Source organism: Petromyzon marinus, chromosome 73 (genome assembly GCF_048934315.1).
Source record: "Petromyzon marinus isolate PM22_M1 ecotype Great Lakes invasive population chromosome 73, UKy_Petmar_22M1.pri1.0, whole genome shotgun sequence".
NCBI lineage: Eukaryota > Metazoa > Chordata > Hyperoartia > Petromyzontiformes > Petromyzontidae > Petromyzon > Petromyzon marinus.
Window position 1 is genome coordinate 7980091 of NC_133739.1, and position 10432 is coordinate 7990522.

General features: G+C 56.7%; 1 protein-coding gene across 3 annotated transcripts in view; it reads left to right on the forward strand.

Annotated features, from left to right (window-relative positions):
* The window catches only part of LOC116938300 (uncharacterized), a 28388-nt gene extending 20842 nt beyond the window's left edge, over window positions 1-7546 (forward strand). For 2 of the 3 annotated variants that reach the window (XM_076055878.1, XM_076055880.1), the window contains exons 2-4: window positions 130-892; window positions 4114-4965; window positions 5578-7546. In XM_076055878.1, coding sequence (XP_075911993.1) covers window positions 149-892; window positions 4114-4965; window positions 5578-6561 — 2580 coding nt within the window. In that variant the 5' untranslated portion in view covers window positions 130-148 and the 3' untranslated portion in view covers window positions 6562-7546. The remainder of the gene's footprint in view (window positions 1-129; window positions 893-4113; window positions 4966-5577) is intronic. The other variant, XM_076055879.1, reaches the window with a different exon arrangement.
* Window positions 7547-10432: the final 2886 nt, after the last annotated feature.

Consider the following 10432-nt stretch of genomic DNA (forward strand, 5'->3'; position numbering starts at 1 on the left):
CCACTCAACCACCACTCAACCACAACTACCACTACTACCACCACTACTACCACTACCACAACTACCACCACTCCCACCACTCCCACCACCACTGCCCTCTGGCCCTCTTGCTCCCCCCTCCCCACCCAGCAGCCATCACCGACCCGACATGCCGGCATCCAAAGCCTCCTCCGTCCGCCCAACCACGTCGCCAACTCCCCCACCTCCTCCACAACAAACCCTCTGCCAACAACAACAACAACAACCGCAACAACAACAGCAGCAGCCGAGACAACAACACCACCACCACCACCATCAGCAACGACATCCGCCGCCCCCCTGTTGCCCGTCGCCTCCCCCACCTCCTCTCTCACCGCCCCCCCCCTCCACCACCTCCTCCTCATCATCCTCTTCCCCATCCTCCTCCTCCTCCCCCACCTGCCCCCACGACCGCCCCGAGCCCCCGCCGGGCGACGCCCGCCGCTACGCCCGCCTCACGCCCGCCCAGGGCTCCCGCCTCCGCCGCCTCCTTCGGCGCCCCGTCGCCATCCACGGCCGGGGCAACTTCCCCACGCTGGCCGTGCCGCCCGGCGGGGCCGCGGCCGCCGTCCAGGGCCGCCTGGTGGCGCGCGGCGTCGCCGTGCGGGCCGTGAGGCTCAACGGCTCGGCGGCGAGCCACGTGCTGAGCCCGCCGGGGCGGCCGCCGTTCCCTTACCAGGACGTGGATCTCATCTTCGCCGTGGAGTTTGCCGGCGGCAACGGCGGCGGCGGCGGTTTCGGCACGGAGGCGGAGTTCGGCCTGGTCAGGGAGGCGGCGATCGAGTCGCTTCTCGACTTCCTGCCCGAGGGGGTGTGCAAGGAGAGGATCGGGCTCGCCGCGCTGAGCGACGCCTACGTGCAGAAGCTGGTGAAGGTGAGGGGCCGGTCACGGCGAGCCACCCCCCCCAGTCAGCCAGCCAGTCGGCTAGTCAGCTAGTCGGTCAACTAGTCATGTATCTAGTTAGCTAACCAGTCGGTCAACTAGCCATGTATCTAGTTAGCTAGCCAGTCAGTAAGTCAACTAGCCATGTATCTAGTTAGCTAGCCAGCCAGTCAGTAAACTAGCCATGTATCTAGTTAGCTAGCCAGCCAGTCAGCCAGTCAGTCGGTCAACTAGCCATGTATCTAGTTAGCTAGCCAGTCAGTCAACTAGCCATGTATCTAGTTAGCTAGCCAATCAACCCATCAGCCAGTTAACCAGCTAGTCATCCAGTCAACTAGCCATGTATCTAGTTAGCTAGCCAGCCAGTCAGTCAACTAGCCATGTATCTAGTTAGCTAGCCAGCCAGTCAGTCAACTAGCCATGTATCTAGTTAGGTAGCCAGTCAACCAGTCAGCCAGTTAGCCAGTCAACTAGCCATGTATCTAGTTAGCTAGCTAGCCAGCCAGTCAACTAGTCATGTATCTAGCTAGCTAGCCAGCCAGTCATTCAACTAGCCATGTATCTAGTTAGCTAGCCAGCCATTCAGTCGACTAGCCATGTATCTAGTTAGCTAGCCAACCAGTCAGTCGACTAGCCATGTATCTAGTTAGCTAGCCAGTCAGTCAACTAGCCATGTATCTAGTTAGCTAGCTAGCCAGTCAACCCGTCAGCCAGCTAACCAGCTAGTCAGCCAGTCAACTAGCCATGTATCTAGTTAGTTAGCTAGCCAGCCAGTCAACCCGTCAGTCAGCTAGTCAGCCAGTCAACTAGCCATTATCTAGTTAGCTAGCCAGCCAGTCAACTCGTCAGTCAGCTCACCAGCTAGTCAGCCAGTCAACTAGCCATGTACCTAGTTAGCCAGCTAGTCAGTCAACTAGCCATCTATCTAGTTAGCCAGCTAGTCAACCTGTCAGCCAGCCAGCCAGTCAACTAGCCATGTATCTAGCTAGCTAGCCAGTCAACCCGTCAGTCAGTTAACCAGCTAGTCAGTCAGTCCACTAGCCATGTATCTAGTTAGCTAGCCAGCCAGTCAGTCAACTAGCCATGTATCTAGTTAGTCAGCTTGTCAGTTCAACTAGCCATGTGCCTCGTTAGTTAGCCAGCCAGTCAGTCAACTAGCCATGTGCCTCGTTAGCTAGCCATGTATCTAGTTAGTTAGCTAGTCAGCCAGTCAACTAGCCATGTATCTAGTTAGCTAGTCAGCCAGTCAACTAGCCATGTATCTAGTTAGCTAGTCAGCCAGTCAACTAGCCATGTATCTAGTTAGCCAGTCGGTCAACTAGCCATGTATCTAGTTAGCTAGCCAGTCAACCCGTCAGCCAGCTAACCAGCTAGTCAGCCAGTCAACTAGCCATGTATCTAGTTAGCCAGCCAGCCAGTCAGTCAACTAGCCATGTATCTAGTTAGCTAGCCAGTCAACCCGTCAGCCAGCTAACCAGCTAGTCAGCCAGTCAACTAGCCATGTATCTAGTTAGCTAGCCAGTCAACCCGTCAGCCAGCTAACCAGCTAGTTAGCCAGTCAACTAGCCATGTATCTAGTTCGCCAGCCAGTCGGTCAACTAGCCATGTATCTAGTTAGCTAGCCGACCAGCTAGACAGTCCGTTAGCCACTTAGCTAGCCAGCTAGCCAGCCAGTCAACCGGTCGGCTAGCCAGTCAGCCAGTTAGCTCGCCATTCGGCTAGCAAGTCGGCTAGCCAGCTAGTCAACCAATCGGCTAGCTAGCCAGCTAGCCAGCTAGTCGGCTGTCCAGTCAGCTAGCTGTGTGTGTCTCTGTGAGTCTGAGTGAGTCCGTGAGCGTGTGTCTATCTGTGTGCAGGTGAGTTGAGAGTGCGTGTCTCTGTGCGCGTGTCTCTTGCGAAACGTGGACCTCCCCCCCCCCCCCCCCCCCCCCCCCCCCCCCCAATGAAACATCTTCGCCGGTGAGAAACATTTAGGCTGGCCTGCCTGCGATCCATCCTGGGTTTAACCAGGCTGGATTGTGTGAGGAGCTCACAAATCCTTGAAAGATCTGGGCAAGGTCCCATCGGTGAGCTCCTCCGGCGGGCAAGGCTGCGATGGCTGGGTCATGTAGCCCGCATGCCCAGCCACCGCATGCCGAAACGGCTTTTGTTCGGCCGGATCGAGGGGGCTAAACGGGCGCGGCACGGGCTAGAGAAGAGATGGAGTGATGTGGTACAGGAGGACGTGGAGGTGAGTGGACTTGCCGATGACCGGTACCAGTGGTGTCAAGATCGGCCTCTGTGGAGGAGGCTCGTGAAGGACGCTACTGGGCAGTTGGAGGTAGTCGCCCTCCAACAACGGAGGGCGGAGGAGCGACGCTCACAACAACGAGCGGAGCGGCGGGTGGCTAAAGCACAGCAGGTTGGCACAGTAGGGGGCACAGGTGGTGCACCAGCCAGTCATCTCAGTCGACCCGTGGCACCTGCTGGGTCTGCCCCGTGACCTCCTGCCAGCGGGCGTTCGACACTTCACGTGGCCTCAAGGTGCACATAGCCTGGCACAAGCGTCGTGGTGACATCACCGCCACTTGGTGGCAAATGGCGGTTGTTGTGTGTGAGTCTCTGTGTGTGTGGAGCGGTAGTGTAGCGGTTAGCGAGCTGCGCTATGAACCTGGCGACTCGGGTTCGATTCCCGCTCACGGCCAACACTAAGTGACGATTATCTGAACCGGTCCCGGGCCTCCCCTAGGTCGACTCAGCCTCAAATGAGTACCTGGTGCGGTGTGTAAACATTGCCACTAGGGAGACAAAGGCGGTCGGGCGTGGTGCTGGCCACCCACCCCCTCGTGTACCGATCCGGCCTTCATAGGTGCTCGCTAACAGCACTTGCCCCTACAGTCTGTTAAGGCTATAAGGGGGATCTTTATCTTTATCTTTGTGTCTGTCTCTGTGTGTGTCTCTGTCTGTGTGTCTGGCGAATGGCGGTTGTTGCTGTTGTTGTGCATGTGTTTGTGAGTGTCTCTGTATCTGTGTGTGTGTCTCTGTCTGTGTCTCTGTGTGTGTCTCTGTCTGTGTGCGTCTCTGTGTGTCTGGCGAATGGCTGTTGTTGTTGTGCGTGTGTTTGTGCGTGTCTCTCTACGTCTCTGTCTCTGCGCGTGTCTCTATGTCCGCATGCGTCTCTCCCCGCCCCCCCTCCGCGTGCCGTGCGGTGGCGGTGGCGTTTGCTGCTTCAGGTGAGCACGGAGACGGACCGCTGGAGCCTCGTCTCTTTCACCAACAACGCCGGCCGCAACATCGAGATGAAGTTCGTGCAGTCGCTGCGTCGACAGTTCGAGTTCAGCGTCGACTCCTTCCAGATCGACATCGACCCGCTGCTCCGCTTCTACCGGCAGCAGCAGCAGCAGGGTGATGGTGGTGGTGGTGTTGTGAAGCAGCTACTGCAGCAGCAGCAGCAGCTGCAGCAGCACACGGATGTTCAGCAGCAGCTGCAAACAAATGTTCAGCAGCAGCATACAAATGTTCAGCAGCTGCAGCTGAACACGGATGTTCATCAGCAGCTGCACACGGATGTTCAGCAGCAGCAGCTGCACACGGATGTTCATCAGCAGCTGCACGTGGACGTTCATCAGCAGCAGCAGCGCACGGACGTTCATCAGCTGCGGCCTCGCGGCCTCAGCGGCGGCGTGGGCGGTGGGGACGGAGCGGCAGACCCCCCCACCGCCGCCTCTCGGCCTCCTCCTCCTCCTCGGCCACCTACCCCCACCACCTCCTCCTGTACCACCACCTGCACCACCTCCACCACCTCCACCACCTCCTCCACCTCCACCACCTCCTCCACCTCCCCCCGCCGGCCCCCGCCGCTGTACGCCGAGAGCGTCTACGGGGACTTTGCGGAGGCGCTGGGCCACCTGTGGGAGCGCCTCATCGCCACGCGGCGTCCCGAGGAGATCCGCGGCGGGGGGCTCCTCAAGTACTGCGAGCTGCTGGCGCGGGGATTCCGCCCGCACTGCGCCCCGCGCATCAAAGCGCTGGAGCGGTACATGTGTTCACGGTTCTTCATCGACTTCCCGGATGTCGGGGCTCAGGTGGGTGGGAAAGTGGGGGGGGGTGGGGGGGGGGGTTGGGGTGGGGGTGGGGGGGGGTGTGGGGGGAATGTCGGGAGCCATTCGTACGCTCGCTCGCCCGCTCACCCGTTCATACACTCGCCCATCTACTCACCCACCCATCCGTACACTCACCCACCCACTCACCCACCCACCTACTCACTCACTCACCCACCCATCCATACACCCACTCACCCACCCATCCGTACACTCGCCCATCTACTCACCCACCCATCCGTACACTCACCCACCCACCCACTCACTCACCCACCCACCCACCCACTCACCCACCCATTCACCCACCCATCCGTACACTTACTCACCCACCCACTCACCCATCCGTACACTCGCTCACCCACCCACTCACCCACTCACCCACCCATCTGTACACCCACCCACCCACCCACTCGCACACCCACCCACTCACTCATCCACCCACTCACTCACTCACCCACCCACCCACCCACTCACTCACCCACCCACCCATCCGCCCACTCACTCACCGTGTCCCCATCATCTCTCTCCTCTTCCTCTCCTCCTCAACTCCCCCCGCCCCGCCCCACCCCGCCCTACCCCTCCCGTGCCTTGCCGTAGGAGCGCAAGTTGACCGCCTACCTGCGCAACCACTTTGCCTACCCCTCCGCCGCCGCCACCACCGCCACCACCGCCGGCCGATTCGGCGTGACCGTCCACGCCGAGGGCGCCGAAGTCTTTGCCGGCTACGCCGCCGCCGCCGGCGCCGGCGGCACGGCCGACGACGACGACGATTACGCCGGAACGGACGCCGACGAAGACGACGAAGAAGACTCCGGAACGGACGACGCCGCCGACGCCGACGCCGACGCCGACGAAGAAGAAGAAGAAGAAGGCTCGGCGGCCGCCGCCGTAACGTCGTCAACGCCGGCGTCTTCGGCGTCGTCGCCGGCGACGCCGGCAGCCGGTCCCGGCGCCACTGCCCGCCTGCGCTACGAGTTCCTGATGCGCCTGCAGGCGGTCGTGTCGGAGAGCACCGTCTGCCTGATGGGTCACGAGCGGCGGCAGATACTCAACCTCATCGCCCTGCTCGCCTTCCGCGTCCTCGCCTGCCACAGCGGCCTGCCCAACGCCGCCAACGTGACGTGCTACTACCACCCGGCGGCGTACGCCGCCGTCGCCAGCCACCACCACCACCACCAGCAGCAGCAGCAGCACCACCAGCACCACCAGCAGCAGCAGCAGCACCACCAGCAGCGTCTTCAGCGGCAGCAGCAGCAGCAGCATCATCAGCATCATCATCATCAGCAGATTCTTCAGCATCAGCAGCAGCATCAGCAGGCGGCTTCGCCCGGACATCCGCCGTCGAACTTTGCCAAGGCCGCCGCCGCCGCCGCCGCCGCCGCCGTGGGCAAGCCGCACCGAGGCGGTGGCGGTGGCCGGAAGAACGGAGGCTCGAATCACTCGGCCGGCGGCGGCGGCGGCGGCGGTGGCAGCGGAGGTGGAGGGAGAATTCACGGCGTCGGGGGAGAGTTTGTTGTGGTGCACGCTCAGCCGGCCATCATGTACCATCAGAGCTACCCGGTGTGGCTGTCGTGCAGCTAAGCTGGTGGTGGTGTGGTTGGGTGTTGTTGGGTGTGGTGGTGGTGGTGGTGGAGGTGGTTGGTTGGGAGAGCGGTGTGGTGTAGTTTTGGCGGTCGGCGCTTCGATTCCCGTTCACGGCCGACCGACCCGGGTCACAACGATCTGAACCGGGAATCTCCTAGGTCCACTCTGCCTCAAAACGAGTACGGTGGTGGTGACGGTGGTGGTGACGGTGGTGGTGACGGTGGTGGTGACGGTGGTGGTGACGGTGGTGGTGACGGTGGTGAGCGTTGGTGACGGTGGTGGTGGTGGTGGTGGTGACGGTGGTGGTGGTGGTGACGGTGGTGGTGGTGGTGACGGTGGTGGTGGTGGTGACGGTGGTGGTGGCGGTGGTGGTGGTGGTGGTGACGGTGGTGGTGGTGGTGAGCGTTGCCACGGCTGCCCCTACGAACCCGACCAGAGGACCCGAGGGTTCGATCCCCGCTCGCTCAACACCAGCACCACAGTCACCGTCACCGTCACCACCACCACCGTCACCGTCGTCACCACCACCACCACAGTCAGCACCACCACAGTCACCACCACCACAGTCACCACCACCACAGTCAGCACCACCACAGTCAGCACCACCACAGTCACCACCACAGTCACCGTCACCACCACAGTCACCGTCACCACCACAGTCACCGTCACCACCACAGTCACCGTCACCACCACCACCACAGTCACCACCACAGTCACCGTCACCACCACAGTCACCGTCACCACCACAGTCACCGTCACCACCACCACCACAGTCACCGTCACCACCACAGTCACCGTCACCACCACCACCACAGTCACCGTCACCACCACAGTCACCGTCACCACCACAGTCACCGTCACCACCACAGTCACCGTCACCACCACAGTCACCGTCACCACCACCACAGTCACCGTCACCACCACCACAGTCACCGCCACCACCACCACAGTCACCGCCACCACCACAGTCACCACCACCACAGTCACCGCCACCACCACCACAGTCACCGCCACCACCACCACAGTCACCGCCACCACCACCACAGTCACCGCCACCACCACAGTCACCGCCACCACCACAGTCACCGCCACCACCACAGTCACCGTCACCACCACAGTCACCGCCACCACCACCACAGTCACCGTCACCACCACCACAGTCACCGTCACCACCACCACAGTCACCGTCACCACCACCACCACAGTCACCACCACCACCACAGTCACCACCACCACCACAGTCACCGCCACCACCGCCACCATCACCACCAGTCACTGCAGTCACCACTACAGTCGTCAAAACCACCGTCACTGCAGTCACCACCACCACCACCGTCACCACTACAGTCACCACCACTACAGTCACCACCGTCACAGTCGCCACCGTCACTGCAGTCACCACCACAGTCGTCACCACCCCAGCGACGGCAATTTCCCCTGACACCGCTACACCCTCCCCCAGGGTGTTTGGCTCCCTCCCCTCCCCCCAGGGCCGTAGCGGACGAAGGCCGCGCGGGCTCCTGGCGGGGAGCGTCTGCGGCGATGACGGGCGGGGGGAGGGGCGGGGGGGGAAGCCGTCGATTTAAAACCTAAGCGTAAAATAACCACGGCGGCGTCACAACGCTCCCTCGCTCCCTCCCTCGCTCGCTCGCTCCCGGCGACGTCGGTGATGTTTAACTTGCACGGCAAAAGCGTTCTTAGTTCTTTACTTTCTTCACCCGCCCCCTCCACATGTTGCCGTGCGGCCGCAGACTGCACGGCGTCAAAATCGGCTGCGCGGGAAAAGGTGGTTCAGGGCGGGCGTAGGTTCTGCGGTAGCGGAGCAAGTGGCGGCTATCGCGCGAGCCGGATCGACGGCTCGGAAGGTTTGGAGCGCTGGGGCGGAGGGCGGAGGGCGGAGGTGGGAGTGGGGGGTGGGGGGGGCTTTAAAGTGTGGTGCACACAGCTACTACTACTACATATGTAGTAGTAGTAACTACTATATATAGTGGTTACTACTACTACATATGTAGTAGTAGTAGTAACTACTATATATAGTTACTATTACTATATATGTAGTAGTAGTAACTGCTATATATAGTAGTTACTACTATATATGTAGTAGTAACTACTACATATATAGTAGTTACTACTGCTATATATAGTAGTTACTACTACTACATATATAGTAGTAGTTACTACTATATATAGTAGTTACTACTACTATATATAGTAGTTACTACTACATATATAGTAGTAGTTACTACTACGTAACTACTACATACATAGTAGTAGTAATTACTACTACTACATATGTAGTAGTAACTGCATATGTAGAAGTAGCTACTACTACATTAGTAGAAGCAGCAGCTACTACTACATATGTAGTAGTAACTACTACATTTGTAGTAGTTACTACTACATATGTAGTAGTAACTACTACATTTGTAGTAGTTACTACTACATATGTAGTAGTAACTACTACATTTGTAGTAGCAGCTACTACATATGTAGAAGTAGCAGCAGCTACTACTTCTACATTAGTAGTAGTAGTAGCTGCTACTACTTCTACATTAGTAGTAGTAGTAGTAGCTGCTACTTCTACATTAGTAGTAGTAGCTGCTACTACTTCTACATTAGTAGTAGTAGCTGCTACTACTTCTACATTAGTAGTAGTAGCTGCTACTAATTCTACATTATATACATATGATGTAGTAGTAGTAGTAGCTGCTACTACTACATGTGATGTAGTAGTAGTAGTAGCTGCTACTACTACATGTGATGTAGTAGTAGTAGCTGCTACTACTACATGTGATGTAGTAGTAGCTGCTACTACTACATGTGATGTAGTACTACTACATGTGATGTAGTAGTAGCTGCTACTACTACATGTGATGTAGTAGTAGTAGCTGCTACTACTACATATGATGTAGTAGTAGTAGCTGCTACTACTACATATGATGTAGTAGTAGTAGCTGCTACTACTACATATGATGTAGTAGTAGTAGCTGCTACTACTACATATGATGTAGTAGTAGTAGCTGCTACTACTACATATGATGTAGTAGTAGTAGCTGCTACTACTACATATGATGTAGTAGTAGTAGCTGCTACTACTACATATGATGTAGTAGTAGTAGCTGCTACTACTACATATGATGTAGTAGTAGTAGCTGCTACTACTACATATGATGTAGTAGTAGTAGCTGCTACTACTACATATGATGTAGTAGTAGTAGCTGCTACTACTACATATGATGTAGTAGTAGTAGCTGCTACTACTACATATGATGTAGTAGTAGTAGTAGTAGCTGCTACTACTACATATGATGTAGTAGTAGTAGTAGCTGCTGCTACTACTACATATGATGTAGTAGTAGTAGTAGCTACTGCTACTACTACATATGATGTAGTAGTAGTAGTAGTAGCTACTGCTACTACTACATATGATGTAGTAGTAGTAGTAGTAGCTACTGCTACTACTACATATGATGTAGTAGTAGTAACAGCTACTACTACTACATATGATGTAGTAGTAGTAGTAGTAGCTGTTACTACTACATATGATGTAGTAGTAGTAGCTGCTACTACTACATATGATGTAGTAGTAGTAGCTGCTACTACTACATATGATGTAGTAGTAGTAGCTGCTACTACTACATATGATGTAGTAGTAGTAGCTGCTACTACTACATATGATGTAGTAGTAGTAGCTGCTACTACTACATATGATGTAGTAGTAGTAGTAGCTGCTACTACTACATATGATGTAGTAGTAGTAGTAGCTGCTACTACTACTATACAGATGTGAAGCTACTTTTGCTCCGATAGTCCGGCACTGCCCTCTAGGTTGACTCGGGCCTAAATCGAGCTGGTGACTGTGGTGACG